General features: G+C 36.7%; 1 protein-coding gene across 6 annotated transcripts in view; it reads left to right on the forward strand.

The window, feature by feature from the left end:
- LOC123671009 (1-phosphatidylinositol 4,5-bisphosphate phosphodiesterase epsilon-1-like) overlaps positions 1–17670 on the forward strand; it is a 317167-nt gene that overhangs the window by 259369 nt on the left and 40128 nt on the right. For all 6 annotated transcript variants that reach the window (XM_045604639.1, XM_045604638.1, XM_045604640.1 and 3 more), the window contains 4 exons: positions 5880–6184; positions 7036–7233; positions 15147–15300; positions 15853–15987. In XM_045604639.1, coding sequence (XP_045460595.1) covers positions 5880–6184; positions 7036–7233; positions 15147–15300; positions 15853–15987 — 792 coding nt within the window. The remainder of the gene's footprint in view (positions 1–5879; positions 6185–7035; positions 7234–15146; positions 15301–15852; positions 15988–17670) is intronic.

Genomic DNA, 17670 nt, shown 5'->3' on the forward strand with positions numbered 1-17670 from the left:
GAGCAACTTTTTAATCACAAAAAAAGAACAAATAAGTTCTGATGAAAACCTGCCCAGGAGCGATTATTTAGTTGAGGCAACTAAAAACTCCAACACGCTATTCACTAGGAAACTCGGTTGTTACCGGCAAAAATGGGACGCACATATTCATTCCTGTCTCCGCACACTGGCGATTTAAAGTAGCTTAGTTGCAGTCTTGTTCTCCTCGAATCATGTCACTAAAACATCGAATTGTTTAGCGAAGCAATTTACTCACACCAAGCTTCATACAAAAAAAATATTATGATAAAAATCTTACTGCCAACCTTTTTTCTGGTCCTACGGCCAAACACAAGCGAGTATCTTGGTAAGTTGTTCGAGATCCTACTAATGCTAAAAGTTCTCCAAAACTCTCCTCCCTCATACGGAAATAATTGTTAAAATTATTGATATTAAATTTTCAAACTTGTGAAATTGTCCATCCATAAGCCTTGCGATGATTAGTGGATGGACCCAATATTTTTTGTACTTTTTTCTCTTTCTAAGGATAAGAGCACAAACGCACGATTGTGAAAATGGTGTTGTGAAGCAACTATTCAGTTGCCAATGGGCGCTTGGTTCCAGCAGCGCTTAGCCTAATGCCCGCCACTCACGAAGCGTTTTTTCGAGTGTTTGGGTACGGCCATGGTGAGCCGCTTCTCGCGTCTCGCTTTATCGCGGCTGTTTAGACTTGCGCTCGGCGACTGGTGAACCTGCTAGATTGTAGCAGGTGGTGGTCATAGTGCACCGCTCTTCAAAACGTCTCGTTGTGTTTGCCGCTGCAGCATAATTCATTTTTCATCATGAATTTATGCCGTGAGGATCTTTTGGCTATCTTAATAGCTAGTGATAATGTTTCTTTGAAACTAAAACATAGAAGGTCTACTGACGTTCATGAAATAAATAGATCACGCCAAAAAGTTGGTGGATATCAATCTAATAATCTAATCTAATAGAAAATCGTTTAAAAAAACAGTGGTGCAGTTGGTTATTTTGCCCTTAATATCTATTTAGAAACTAATGAGTAAAAAAAATATAAAATACCGACCACCAGTGGTCGAGAATTAAGTACAATCAAATTGGTTCTCGATCGCGAATAAATAAAGGGTAGAAATAAGTGTTTCAACGTTAATTCGGTGGTCGCAAACTAATATTCAGAAAGTAGATATATAAATGAATCAGGGTATCGAAAAAAAATGAAAATGATCCAACAGAAATATATCGGTTGAAATAAACAATTATTGAAGTAACCTATTGGTTTTCGACCACTTTGGTCGAGAAATAAAAGGTACAAATTTTCCAATACCAGTTCGCGACCGCCGAATATTGAACAAAAAAATATACATTTATTTGCTTTTTGATTGAAATACACTCGGAAATATATCTTATAGTTGATATGGAACGAAATATACACACATAATTCATTTAAAATAAGAAATAATTACTATTTTTATTTTGCACTACATGATATATTTTTATTATTATTTTATCTGAAATCACGGAATGGTCGAGAACCAGTGCATTTACCCTAATTCTCTTCATATTTTTATTCATTGGTTCAGTACCCTGAGTATATTTGTTTATTTCATTTGCCATATATCGACTCATATAATTTCCACCGACTGAAAGATGTAGATGAATTTCTTGTAATTGAAACATCAAATTTTCTCTTAAAAAAATTATATTGAATAAGTAAAAAAAATAATATAAAATAACAATATCCCATATCACGCTATTTAAAAACACTTTAGAAATCAAAATTTCTTTATTAATGTCCATCCTATCGATATTTATTCACTACTACGTTCAAATTCCTTTATGAAATAAATCGAGGGAATTAGTAATTCATTCCGGTAAAAGCGAGAAGCAGCTGGCCTAGCACTCGGAAGCGGCCGAGCAGGCGCACTATGTCCATACCAGATCATTTCTTCGTATGTTTATTACCCGCTAGCAAGACGCGATAAAGCGAGACGCGAGAAGCGGCTCACCATGGCCGTACCCTTTGGTAGCAAGCGTCGAAGAGATTCCAGTCGGGCAGTCAAGTTCATACTTTGATTTACAGTCGTACGGCCGTGTCCCGAGCTGTCTGACTGGAATCTCTTCGACGCTTGCTACCAAACGCTCGAAAAAACGCTTCGTGAGTGGCAGGCATAACCGTTTGTAATTTCAGTTTACAAAATGGGTGGCGAGCTACCAAAATTACATCGGCAAGCTACCAGTCACTCGCGAGCAATGAATTGGTGACCACTGGTCTGAGCACTGAATGAAATTTGTCGATAATAAAGTTTTCATGGGGGAAGAGTAAAATTATTCAGAGATTGTTGAGCTACAGTTAAACCCAACATAAATAAGTAGATTTTTCCACTTTGATCGCATAATAAACTGTATGAGAGGGATCACCTTGCTGAATTCCACTATGAAGCTGTTCACTAAGATTCTGGCTGATGTGATACAGAAGTACAACAAATTTTGAGAAGAGAAGTAAGGATTCAGAAGAAACCGGTCAACTTTTGATGCAATATATATAGTTCGTCAGCTAATAGGAAAGTCTATAGAGCACAAAAAGCCTATGTACATGTGTTTCATAGACCTAAAGAATGCTTTTAATTGAGTCAGACACAAAGATGTTTTTCGCATCCTAAACAACAAATATGTTCAAAGTGATATTGGGAAGATTAAAAAGAAACTACATCACGAAACATCGACGAAAATAGTGACGAAGAACGGTCTCTCAAAGGAAATACTGACAGGAATAAGGCAGGAAGATTCCTTGGGTCCCCAATTGTTCAACCTCATAATGGACGACATTATAGACGAACTGAAGACGGCAAGGGGTTACAAACTAACAACTGATGAGATGAAGATAATCCGCTATGCTGACGATGCAGTAATTGTGTCACTCGTCATTTCGAAAGAATCAATTAGATGCAAACTTGTTGTGGAGGATCAACCAGTTGAACAGGTGGTGACGGTTGAATATTTGGATGTGCAAATACCATCCAATCAGGAGAGAACCTGGCAAATTGAGGAACAAACAAACAAGGCAGCAAGGATATCCGTGGCTCTCAGAGACATTACATGGAACTACAAGCATATGGGCTCTAACACAAATACTAGAATATATAAAGCTGTTGTGAGACCAATAATGACATACGGTATAGAAACAAGAGCCGACAGCAACTACGAACTGCCGAAATGAAAATACTGAGAAACGTTCTAGGCTTCATATTACGAGATAGAAGGAGAAACGAGTTAAATTGCAATGAATGAAGAGTTCAGGTTATAGTCCGGTGGGGACGCAGCCGAAGAAGATTATGGAATGCTGATGTAGAACGAATAAACAAAGGAATAATAGCAAAGATTGTAAGAGATGGAACACCAGAAACACGCCGATCGTTGGGGAGACCACCAAAGCGATAAAAAGATTCGTGGACATCGAATTCACGGGAGGCATAGTTGGGAAATTCAAACCAAAGTATCAAAATATAAAGAAGAAGAGGAAGAAGTGAGTTGTGCTTTGAATGAACTGAGTATTTGCTTTATTATGCGCAGTAATGACACACCTGTAGAAGAGCAACCGTTACCTAATGGATATTTCTCCAACTTCCTGAAGCAAAATCCACATTCCGATTTTCCACAATTCACATCCCGAATTCCATCTCCATAATCCTTCCTAGGTAACCATTGTTGTTTCCGATCTCTTCGTCTGGCCAATACATACATACGTTTAATTGGGTCCGTTGGTAATTGAACTCGATGGAAACTGGATGTGTACTCCCGGATAATGCGGTTTGGCAGTCAGCTCCCCTACAGGACTGTTATTAACACTAACATGTTTTATGCAAAATAAACGGACCACATCTGGTCAGCACTACAAATTGATATTGGATAATGAATAATGGGACGACGCTGTATGATATGAGGCCTCCTGTTTCCTGAAACAGTTGTGGCAAGGGATCTGGGAGATCTATCCAAATACAGTGTAGGTTCGGTTAGTTCCGTAAGTGGATTCTGCCAAGAAATTAGATGGAATTCATTATTTAGAAAGCCTACTTCAAAGTCTGTCTGCATCTTTTGTCGCTAATTTGGCAGAGCTGCTCTTTACCCGCTATCATATATTATAGTTGTCTGTGATTTTAAACCGGGTATGTTATAAAGATTCCTTCCACATATTCGATTTTGTCTCTCCGAAGACACGATAACTTCTGATATGAAGGTCCTAAAAACTAAAAAGTAGGGTAGCTTCGGTTCTTGAAAGCGTTAGTGGACAAAAACTATATAGGGGTTTCTTTTATTATTGAAAACATCAGAATCCGAGCTGCCGTCATTCTGTATCGTAACAATTTGTACACTTTTTCTATAATTTTCTATATCGCCTTCGTTTTGTTTTCAAGATGGAAATGGTCCTCTTTTTTGATCAAAAAAAATACAGTTATGGAATTGTTACATGAAATTGAACCGCATATCGAGATGAATCAATTTAAATATTGCCTGGTATATCACTTTCATCGAGTGTCAATCTAGGTATTTTTAAGCACTCCTAATGAGTAGCAGATCCTAGTTCTATGATATGTTCACTCTAGTTCAGATTTTCTAGTTTCGATTCTCTAAAAACTTTGTTGTTTTCATAAGTGGCAGGTTGTATTTCGCTATATTCAGCTGTTGTGGTGTATTGAGCCTAGAGTTGGGTGTTTTGAATAATATAGCATTTGTTTTCTCAGTAGTCATGTATAACCACTCTCTCAATATGCAGAGGGTAGTGTTCAAAAAGGCTGCTGCCTCAGGAAATGTTTTGGCCTTCAAAGAGACACTAGTATCATCTGCATAGTGAAAAATTGATATGTTTGTATCGCTGGCTTCATCATTGATGTCGTTTATGAAGATAATGAAGATGATGGGGGTATGCCGCCTTGCTGAACTCCCAGTTCTATTATTTTCGAGTTGGATTGAGACTGTGTTTCGTCTTTACTAATTAGCACCTTTTGAGAGCTTGATTATAGATAACATTCAAACCATATCAATGCTGTCCCTCTGATACCGTATTGCTTGAGGATGAAGTAATGTTCTAGACTGTCAAATGCTATTGATAGAAAAAGAGTGACTACTATTTCAGAATTCTCTTAGGCTGTTAAAATGTTCTTAATGAAGTCATAGATGGCAATTTGAGAGGATTTCCCCTCGATATAGCCATGTTGGCTCGGTGATAGGATAAATGTTATCAGTTAATGACTTACTACCAGCTCAAAAATTTTTAATTTGAATAATTATTTGTTCAAAGAATTTTTAACGCTTTTTTTTTCAATGACACAATTAATCACAATTCAGAAACACCCGCAATCAAGAAAATCTTTTTCAATATACAATATCCGCACAGAAATATAACACCAAACTAGAATATTCTCTTCGACTCTCCGTTAAATTTAGCCGAATGCGAGGTTTTCACAATGTTTCCTCCGACCAACTGATCAGTGCATTTGATTGATGGAATATAGTTTGTGAAACCCGAATTTGTTAATCGACCCGTCAAATTCGATAAAGAATATGATTTCGTGAATCTCACCATTAGTATTCTATTTCATATTAAAGGTATTTCATCCCTTTTTCACCGTGTTACCATGGTTTAACAACAATTACCACTAATAATAACCACACTTGAAAAACGACTTAGTAGGAAGTGAATGTTTCAACGACCATTACTTTTTACAATCATAGAGGACACTGAATCAAAGACCACATATTCATTCTCAGAACTGAGTAGTTAATTTAGAACTCATCTATGTATATTGGGTAGAATCACGTATATTAACAATTTTATTGACTCAATATTTCTCCAAAAACTTCCTCATTTTATTCTGTTGCAGATCCTCCACCATGGAAGCACGGTCGTCATGTGGGAAGGAGTAGAAGGTCCAACAAATGCTCAAAGCATCAACAAAGGTAGCATGTACTTCCTGCGACTAGATCGAGCCTCTTCCACCCTCACCTGGGTACGACCTAGTTGGAGTGCTCTGAAGGCCGGAAACCATTCTGAAAACGACCCCTTCACAACGGATTTCAATCTTTCCTTCAACCCCGAAGAGACCTTAGCATCTGGATTGCTGACCAAACTTGCGTCGCAGGCGGCACAAGAACAAACGACGAACGTCGGGAGCACTCTGGATGAAGGGTAAAGTTCTCAAAAATAACATTATCTCTGAATGTCTTTGAAAATTTAAAATAAAATGAAAAATAATTTGAATCTCTCAGACTAGGAAGCTTCTGCCAAGAAACTGGCCGGAAATTTTAGGTTAATGAATCAATTGAATTCAGGCCTTTCGGCTTAACCCACGGGCTAAATGCCAACTAAATGTGATTTCGAAGCACCCTCAAGGGTAGTTGGGTTCGAAATCTTCATTTGGGCTTGGAAAAGAACATTACAGGTTTTTATCTGTTCTCTTGTATCATACGTTGAAATGTATGATGCCCCGTTACATTTCCTCTGCTAATACTGAGATTCATCGACACATATGCTTGATTGTTTGAAATTAATATTTTGTATTTGCTCTTTCTCAAAAGAATATATATATATATCCGGAAGTGTTGACTGAGCAAGCAAAATACACCAAAACTTTTGGCGTCCTACATCAAGAAGCTTCTACAGCTACACCGAGCTGAGCTTCGGATTATTGTGAGATTGTTGACAGAGTACAGTCTGAACAGATAATACTTGTACTGAATAGGCCCATATTCAGAAAGAAACACCCGAGCATGTACTGTGCAGTTCTTATTCCTCGCGATTGGATAGCTAAGGCTTCTGAGGATGTTGTCAGATTTTCCAATACTAGAAAAGATCTCCTCAGAACTTATTGAGCAGGACTTTGATCGAAAGATCAAAAAGCAGTACTGAAAATTTGAGCCTCAGCCAATAGAGCATAAAAATAATTTCAATCTAATCTTATTCAAAAAAAAAAAATAGAAATGAATTAAACAACAATTACAAATTCAATGTTTCAACAACATTTTCCATTTGTAAAACAGATTCCTCGACTTGGTTTCCGTGAAAGAACTCCAACTGGGAGGAAGAGATAGTGAGAAAGATCAGGAATTGGCTGCAGTAGCTAGAAGGTATGGATTGGTCCATGAGCCTGGAAACGAATGTGCTCTAACAATTCTTTACGGATGCAGCATCAGTGATAACCGCCTGCTGTACATCGTATGCCCTCCAGCTGTTTGTAGGTGAGTATTTTTTTTCATCATATCTAACACAATGAGGGACAATGGGGTATTAAATAGGTAATTGGTGTTAATATTTCATCAAAGGTTATTGATAAATACATTGGCATACAACTTTGCTTCCAACGTTTTTTCCGAAATTCGAGGCTTTAAACTAGTTATACATTTATGATTCAAAATATTGTCCATCGCTGGCCACTACTTTCTCCCATCTTTCCGACAGCGTACGTATCACGCTTTGAAAAAACTGGTCATATTTTAAAGCGATCCACGATACGATCTAATTTTTCACTTCTTCATAAGACCGGAAGTGCTGGTCAGCCAGGCCGTATGTCATTGATCGAAATAAGTGATAATCCGATGGAGCAACGTCTGTAGAATACGGCGGGTAGGGTAGGACTCCTCATTTCAACATTTCCGAGTGTGTCTTGAGCACTTTCGGAACATGGTGTAGAGTATTGTCATGCTGTAAAAGCACTTAATCATATCTCTCATTGTATTTCGGCCGTTTGTCTTTCAATGCTTGGCTCAAACGCAGTAATTGCGTTCGATAACGATTGCCTGTGATTTTTTCGGTCGGCTCCAACGACTGATAATGCATCACGCCGAGTTGGTATCACCAAATAGTCGGTTTGGCCGTCGACGTGGAAGCATGGCCGGGATATCCCCATGATTTGCTATGCTTGGGATTATCGTAATGAACCCATTTTTTGTGTCCTATCACAATGCGATGCAGAAATCCCTTTCGTCTTTACCTTGTAAGTTGCTGTTCACAAGCAAACAAACACCTATCAACATCCCTCGGCTTCAACTCGTACAGCACCCAATTTCCTTGTTTCTGAATCATTTCCATGACTTTCAGTCGTTTTGGTATGGCGTCACTTCCAATGATCCTGCCAATTCTCGTTGCGTTTGACACGAGTCTTGATCAAGTAATGCCTCCAATTCTTCATCTTCGAAAACCTTCTCTCTTCCGCTGCCATGCTCGTCTACAACGTGTCAAAACCACCGTTTTTGAAGCGTTGAAACCACTCTCGGCACGTTCTTTCACTAATAGCTGCCTCATCATAGGTATTTGAGGGCATTCGGTGAGCCTCAGCCGCAAATTTCTTCATATTGAGGAATAAAATTGAAACCTCCTGCAAATGACGAGAATTTGGCTCGTAGGCTGACATGTTTAATCGAAAATAACTTTATGATGCAGCCACACATCGACTAATATTTCGATGGCGTTATGTTTACAAATAGAGGAAAGTCGCCTAATATTGGATAGTTGCCTAATACTGCATTATCTCAATATCCGTTTACTGTTTTCTTGGATTGAATCCACAGAACGAAGCACCCTTAACATAAAATAATCCCGTGTGAAGCACATAGTTCGACTGTTAAATACTAGGTGGCATAATAATATTATGTGTTTATTTGTAACAACGATTTTTTTGTTTCACCTCGTGTAAACAGTTATAAAAAGGTGCGTACTTAGCGTAGGATAATGTAAGTTTACGAGGATGTATTAGAATAGTAGTAGAAGGCGCCTATGTATTTGAAATAAGAATTACTCTTATGGACATTTTGATTTTAATCACCTAACCTAGAGTCTAGTGGTTGCCCAATTTTGGATAGGAGAGGCTTCCCAAAATTGGATATCCAAAATTAGGATTTTCTCCTAGAAAGGCAGAGAGAGAGAGAACTCCGCCTTGACAACTGACCCCCGATAACACTTATTCATCCGAATTAAACAACAACAATAGCACCTCAATTCAACTATCTATTGAAAGTACTTCCCCGAAACAACAAACCGATGGCAGTGTTGAAACCAATTGGTTGTCGAACTTTGTAAAAGTTCAAGATTTGTCGCGTTAACATCCTGCAGTTCGGTACCTACTTCAAACAGGGGACGTAAATCTGGTTCCGCAGCGGTAATAACATAACAAGTACGCCCTATAAAAACGAATTAGAAGCTAGTGTTAAAGAACGACAACGAAAAGAAGGAAAAGTCGCCAGAACTAGAATCTTTTGAAAAAAACTAAAAACAAGACGATTGTTGAAACTAAGAAGATAAAGAAGAGTCGAAAGGTTGAATAAGAACCTCTCTGACTCTGACTCCTCACAAAATCTTTTTTTATGACGATGACTCAGATATGGACGCAGATGAAAACGATGACGCAACGTGTATTTTCTGCACTGGAAACTTTTCAGCAGACCAACATGGAGAAGCCTGGGTACAGTGTTCAATTTGTTTCCGATGGGCACACGAAGACTGTGCTGGTAGTGAGAAAACGAACGCTTATGTGTGTGATTTTGCTCGAAAAAAAAGGGTTCCCAAAATTGGATACCCTATCCAAAATTGGGAACCCTTTTTTTCTATTTGAAAAAGTGCTATGTTTTGCTTTGGTCTATTTATTATGCTCTTTTGAGTTGATATAAATATTTTCGTGAGCATATACTGTTTTTATTGAGTTGATAACATATTTCAGGCACAAAAAAAATAATAAAATATCTTTTTTTCACACAAAAAAAAAAAAAAAATAAGTTGAATAAGAAAAGCTATCCAAAATTAGGTGACCTTCCTCTACGTAAACTTATTGTATGACATCTACGATATATTCATTTCGACTACCACTTAACACTACAGTCATCTATTGCAAAATGGCGGAAGCAAAGTTGTACACCATAGATGAAGAGAAATAGGAATAAAATTCGACTATAAAGACAAAGAAACAATAATAGTGTTCATTAATGAAATAATCAATTTATGATTAATTCATTGTTCCTGGTTCTCAAATTAGGAAAAGTATTGGATATTGATCGGAAAGGTTATAACGGTTTCATAATCAACACTGCCATATTATATATTTCAATACGGGTTTTAAATGAATTGTTAGGTACAGTCTTGGTACCTAACAATTCATTTTCCGAAAGCCTCGCAATTTTTATGGTTTCCCAATGAAAACAGCATCGTTGGTCCTTTTAATATACACTCTCTTTGCGAAGCAATAAAGATTTCCAACCGATATACCTTCATTACGTTTTATACGTCCTATAAAATCCTTTCATCCACTCTAAAATGAGGAGTATTCTTTTTATGGTGAAATATAAAACCGCATATCGTTCAGATTGGAGAATAGTCGAATTGACAGTTCAACCTGATATCTGCACAAATTTATGGTGCGCTATTCCAGATGTGAGATCCTTAAATGGAATTTAACTGTAGACTATTGTTTTGAACGATTTAGTCGGTTCTGAAACTGAATTAACATCAGTAACTCAGCATTATAATCACTTTGGACCTTCAAAATCCAGCTTCATGATACCAAGCTAATAAACACTACAATGAAAAAATATTAACAAGACAATTAGATATGCCTCATTTTCTATCAAATGGAAACAAAACGACGATCAAAACTGTGAAAGACTCATATTAGTACAATCATTGGATCTACCTAACTGGTATCTATACATAATCAACTCATCTACTCAGATGAAAGATCTACCTATCTAACGATCAATTATTTGTTTTTTCATTCATTAATTTGTATCGATTCATGTTCTCAAAAACTAAAAATGAGTGCTCATGAAAACTATATTCAAGGGTAGGTTCCAGAAAACTTATCAAATGATGGACAAATAATTTCTACGATTTGTTTTCAGTTTTTTTTTTTTTCTCGGATACCCCATAGGTTGGTTGATCAGAATTTCTGTAGACACTGAAATAAATCTTCTAATAACAAGATGATAAATGAATGTATCGTCTTATACTCTTACGATCTCATTGAATATTCACCTTAGGTATTCAAATCACCTCATAAGGGTTATAATCGTTATTATTTTCGGCGAATAATTTTTTCTTATTTTCAACCTTCAATTTTCATGAATTTTCCATTGGACTACCTAGTTATATTTGTTTTAAAATCCATTAAAATTTTGAATTATTTCATTTTCATTTTATTTCATACCTATTTGATAACATTTAACACTTCTTTACGGTAATGTCGTTGTTGAATAATTATCTAGTTTTTTGCTACATATGGCTGTAGATGTAATGAACAGATATTTAGTGCGGCCCACTTAAAATTGTCCAGTCGGATATTTCCATAAGAATGCGTTTTTCCGCAAAGGTCATTTTTTATTTCGAGGGGACATCTTGTGATTGCAAATTCGTCGGTCTACGATCAGCCCTCCAAGCGGAGTAGTAACCTCCTCAAGAATTTCTGAATGACAGAAGAAGTCCAGTGACATAATTTTGAAGGTGATGGAATATTTTGAATATACTGAACAATTTCTGTTTGGGGTAAAAAACTCGTTTAATCCACTGATGGAATCATCAGTATGGCAATTCATTCATCCCTGTCATATACACCTTCCATCTCCATTGCGAAGCGTGTTGCTTTACATTAGAACAGTTGGGTTGATCTGCCTAGTATTGCGCAGCGTGTGGCGCCATATAGTGGTCTAGCAAAGGATCACCACAATCTTATGAATTGAAATTTTTTCAAAAACTCGAACACTTTATGTTCTTCATCGGATACTTACAATGAGTTTCTTATGCCGAAATGAACGCCAACAGAAATTTTTCAAACATATTCATGAACATAATAGACAATATTATTTATATATTTATAATTATATGATGTTCGACCCCCTTTTCTCATAAGATTTTTGAAAGAATTTTTACCCTGCTTGGGAAAAGATCGTACACCTACGAATTCGCAATCACAAGATGTTCCCTTCCGAATAAAATTGTTTAATAACGGTGTTTCCCAAAAAACCGGAATGTTTTTTATGCTCGGATTTATGAGAACAATAAAAAGCGAGATGAACTCATTTCTTTTTCTCAGCTGCCAAACTTGATTTATGGAATATACCCCGAACACACCCAAAAATTCCACGGAAAAATTTCGAAAATATCAAGTGAATAAATAGTATAAGAAGAGTAAATGCGTGAAATTTTCGTTTACCAATGGAAACTGATGGATATAGAAAAGATACTGGCAGTTTCCAATCATACTCAATCGCATCAAACAATATTCGTACAATCGTGCTTCGAATCTTCTTTTTCATCAGTACCATCAATTTGGCTCAACCAATAGAACATTTTGAATAAGACGTGCCGGAATTTATGCAGAACATCGTAACTCCAATAAACGACTAGTGCGGAATGGGAATAGCACCATATGGCCGCACTATAAATCGAAAAAACCAATAACATATTTTAGCCCGTTTTCATTTACAGTTCGACCGTAATAAGTTTTCTGCCCTTTTGTATTCATGGCGTTAGCTCGCACGGTAAACTGCTCTCAAAGTGTTGAATATAGGAAAATGAAGAATTCTTGTCGTAGTCGGTCTAGAATCTAGATATTCACGGAAGTTTTCTGCAGGATCGATTCCTCTTAGTGACCGTGAAAGAAGATGTTCGGGATCTGCTGACCTTGGCTGCAGTCTATTGAAGCTAATTCAACACTTGTTTTATTGAAGAAACATGTTAATGAAAACTACACCTTAGAGTAGATCCTGATTGAAAAACAATGGGGACAGGATTCCCATCAGGAACTTTCGAAAACTCGTTCATTCTTGTGAAAATATTACCTTGGAAACCACATAAATGTAAAATATGTATGTTATACAGGTTTGGTAAATTCATTCGGAAAGATAGGATATTTAACGTTATTCCAGAGAATTCTCATGGTCCAGTGAAACAATTCAACAATCAAACATCTGCGTAATATGATATCGAATGAACGAGTGTTCTCGTTCCAATGGCGGAGTGGGGATGGCCACAGTTGTGACCTGCTCTAACGCTGCAACTTGAATATTAGTAACTCCCCACCGTGGGATGGGTTACGACAATGTTATTCCATTATATGAGATGAATTTCTTACTTTCATAGAATTTATTTCATTTTCAATTCAGCTTTGGCGAAAAACAGGGACGGCGTTAGGGGTGAAACAGTGAAGCGACTGTTTCAGGCGCCTCTTTTCGAAGGCGGCAATTTAGCCTAGTTTGTGACCGCCCTTTCATATTCCTGAAAAAATATAGTCTTGACTCTTAAAAACAACATAATCATGGTCCGCTTTGCTGCATGTATCAACATTCCCTGCAATGAAAATCTCCAAACCCTCTTCACTAAGCGGCCTGTTCAATAAATAATACATGGCAATCCAACCATTATAAGCAGAATTGCCTATTACCCTAATTGAAGGGATGTAATGTATTTCACAAAGACGAAAAACAACACTTCGAATTACGTGGAAGTTGTTTACACATTCAACATGTGTAAAATTCCTACAATTCTGCATTCGAAACTAATAACTGGTAAATTCTAAATGTTTTCAGCGGAACGTACGTTTTTAATTCATTTTTGAAGCTTTGCATGCCTTACCGCCCTTTGAATCTTGTGGTGTGATAGGTAATCTTTCATCGATCGTATGCAGTGTCTTGTGAATGTGAGAATCAGATATATTACTTACGCATTGTCGTCGAAAAAATCCAGGAGTTTATTGTAGGTAAAAATGTCCGAAAAAAAAGAAACCCAGTGGAAACGACTTTAAAAAGAAACGATTAGCAAAAACGCTAGAGAAATCAAAAATGGCGAATTATCATCGCGGGACAGGTGATGTTTTTTGTTGGAGGGGGGGGTGAGTGTTTACTGATACTTTTTTTTCAGCAGGGGCGCCAAAAAATTCTTTGCTTCGGGCGCCAAAATTGCTCGCGCTGGCCCTGACGAAAAAGACCCTAAGTTTTCACAAAGGAAATTATTTGTGTCATTCATTGTCGCAAATTGTAGATTCCTCGCAGACAAAGGAATAAAATTGTCGTAACTCATCTCATGGTCAGAGAACGACAAATATTAAAATTTAGCAACGCTAGAGCAGGCCGCAACGGTGGACATCCCTACTCCGTCACTGAAAGAGAGTATCTAAGGAGTAGTTTTCATTAACATGGTTCTACAATAAAACAAGTGAAAACAAGTTGAATTAGCTTCAACAGACTGCAGCCAAGGTCAGCAGATCCCAAACATCTTCTCTGCAGAACTCTTCCGTGAATATCTAGAATGACTACGACAGGAATTCCCCATTTTCCTATATTCAACACTTTGAGAGCAGTTTACCGTGCAAGCTGACGCCATGAATACAAAAGGGCAGAAAACTTATTACGGTCGAACTGTAAATGAAGACGGCTAGAGCAGACTGCAACGGTGGCCATCCCTACTCCGTCATTTAACACTTGTTCATTCGAATTCGTATCACGCAGATATTTTGATTGTTTCACTGGACCATGAGTTCTCTGGAATAACATTGCATATCTGATCGTTCCGAATGTATTCACCCAACCTGAATATTTTATATACACCATACCTGCAAAATTCAATTCCGTCGAATATATCCTTCCTGAATTCATTATGGCGTTGGTTATGCTTTCCACTAAGCTTGAAATGATGATGCTATATACACGCAAAATATCAACCTGATCAAAGCGTTAATCACAGACATATTCTTCTTGAATATGCTAAGGTTCGGGTGATCTTATTATAGACATTGTGAAGTGATCATAATCCAATTTGTTCATAGAAAGAGCGCTTCATTTTGGATTAATGTAATGATTCAAATCTTTCCATCTTGAATTGAATTATTTTTTTAGTAACTAAACCTTCTAGAGATATTTCGTACAGAAACTTCTAGCTTTTATACTATGTCGTTAGTCTGTAGTCCAGGGGCTCTAATTTTATGGCCTTTCTGTCGATTTTTTGGACTTAATCTTCTTGAGAGCCCATGAGGGAACAAGCCGGGGTGCACCTTTCAAATCCTTTTTTTCCCATTTTTTTTTTCAATTTGTTATTCGCACCTAGTTCTTACAAGAACAGCAGATCAACAATTATAAGAAAACGAATCATTATCCTCCTTGTATTTCTTTTGCAGAATATGGTTCAGTGGTCTTTCATGGCTGATTAAAGGTCTGTCTCGGCAATTATCTTTGAGTGATCGGAAACTCATTTGGCTCAAAGATCAATATTTGCAGCTCTACCACGAAGCTGGTTGTATTTGTGGACCTTTAGCTGCTGATGCCATCAGGGTAAGAAAAACTTTTGATTAAATGCACTTCATTTTGTTTTTGATGCATCATTGTAAAACTTTGACGAATAAAGTCGAATAATTGAAGAAAAACATTTTTACAGGTTAGGACCGGTACCTATTGTGTGAAATGTTATACTAAATAAGAGACATCACCAAAAATATTCGGCTCCATTTGATTCCCTAATTAAATTTTTTATGTCGGGCAAAACAAAAACTTTTGGAAGAGGCTTATTTCCTTTTTTCAATCGTTACCATTTGTCTCTGTAACTTGTATTTCTACCTATTGTTAATAAACATCCATGTTTAATGACAAATCAGCAGATTCCATTATTCTATTAGGTTCCTGATTAACAATGGGTGTTACAATAGGCATGCAGCTGTTAATGACAGGAATCAATTAGTTAACTCCTCTACACTGGGAATAATGCCAATATTTCAATCAAAATTATATGTATCTGCAAATTCCAAAGGAAATATTATCTTTCGGGTCTTTAGAACGAATAAATTCGCGGTTCTATGTGAATATAAAACTAATCCTGCATTTTTTTAGTCTTTTGGAGGAAGAGACTGGTCACTCGCGGGAGCTGTCCAATCTGCTGGTCAGACTGGAGAAACAGGTGCCCTGAGGAGAGAAGTCTCGATGAAAATAAAGAAGAAGCAGTTGTTGAGTAACCAAACATTCAAGGTAAGTCTCTTGCTCTTTTGGTTATCAATTCTTCCATAGTATTCTTGAAATCATCAGCTAATGACATATACATAAATGAAAAACAGACTATATATTTTTAATTATCCCTTATTTTTTTGGTAATCGATTGCGGTTAGGTCAACTGAGAATATATAAATGAATTTTTCATCTGAAATTGAAAAGTCTTTCAGTTTGATGAAGAGAGGTTAGATAGAAAGGATAAGTGTGAAACCTACCGTTTCTATAGGCAGAAAGAAAATATTTCAACTAATGGTTGAATTATTCTGGAAGTTTTTCATCATGGTATGATTGGAAGAAGTATAAGAATTCGGAAACGGCAGGTGCAGTCAATGGTCGTGCTCTCTGACAGGAAAAGTTCAATATCATAGTTGTGAAACTATAAGTTCAAATATACAGGGTTCTCCAGATTTTAGTACAATAATTTTGGCGTCGGATAGAACAGCTCTTTTCATGAAAAAAAATTGTCTAAACATATATCCTCTCGAACATTTTTCTGAATATTTCGTATATGACCTCCTGAAAAAGAAAATCTATGGGTCCAACTCAACTCTATAACTAATTTACGAGATACAGGGTGTTGGAGTTGGAAAATGAGTTCTTTAAAGTAACATTTCTCGTAGGAATACATCTTGAATGAAAGGTAATAATTTTGGACTTGTTTTTAATAAAAATTATTTTTAGATACGAGGTGAGTCAAGCATTATTCAAAATGGAATTCGTTCAGTTTATAATTCAAAAAGTCGTCCGTGGAATTTTTTTCATTACTCTTAATTTGAGCACACTTTTATGATGTCAAACAGTATTGTCTTTGCTAGGACCTGTTCTTGAGATATACAGGGTAATATATCAAGAGATATTGTACAGGGGATAACTATAAGACTCAGAGACCCCCAATCCCTTTTTTCGAAATATTTAGATATCCAAGAGCAGATACGACTGATACGAGTAGGTTATAGATTTCTTGATTCGTTCTCGAGTTTCTGAAAAAATACTGTTTCAAATTTTTTGCTATATCTTGGTTTCTATTCGAATTATTCGAAAAAGTCCAAAAGATTTTTTTCAGAAATTTCTATGGTTAAACGATACCCATAATAGATCTGTAGCGAAATAATTGAAACTCATTCTTCGATAGAATACCTGTATCTCGAGAATGAATCAACAATATATCTCATTGTCTGCTTTCTAATATCTGATTATTTCGACATCCTGTATCTTGAAAACTAGTTATAAAAAATATTAGTTATATGGTTCCAAAGATTTTCTCGTTCAAAAGGCCAAATTCTGCGAAATAAGAAAAATTCAGAATAATTAACAAATTTTCCATTAGGCTGCTGCCTGGTCCTTTTCGAAGAATTCCATTCAGAGAAATGAACCGATGAATTCGACATTTCTATATTGTCCAAACCAAATCTGAAAGGTCGCGATGTTCATTATATTCCAGAACCATTCAACGGAATGTCGACGTTCTAGGTGATATTTTAATGGAACTTTTCCATTGTTGTGAAATTCGCCCTCAGTTCTCCAAAGTATCGCTTACGCCACCAATAAACTTGTGCCTCAAATCGATTATCAAGTTCCCAAATGCATTTAGCGGCGTAATATTCATGATACGAATCCCAATTAGCCACATCATGCACAAAGGAAACTCCTGATGGTTAAATG

The sequence above is a fragment of the Harmonia axyridis genome, chromosome 1 (assembly GCF_914767665.1).
Source record: "Harmonia axyridis chromosome 1, icHarAxyr1.1, whole genome shotgun sequence".
NCBI classification, from domain to species: Eukaryota; Metazoa; Arthropoda; class Insecta; order Coleoptera; family Coccinellidae; genus Harmonia; species Harmonia axyridis.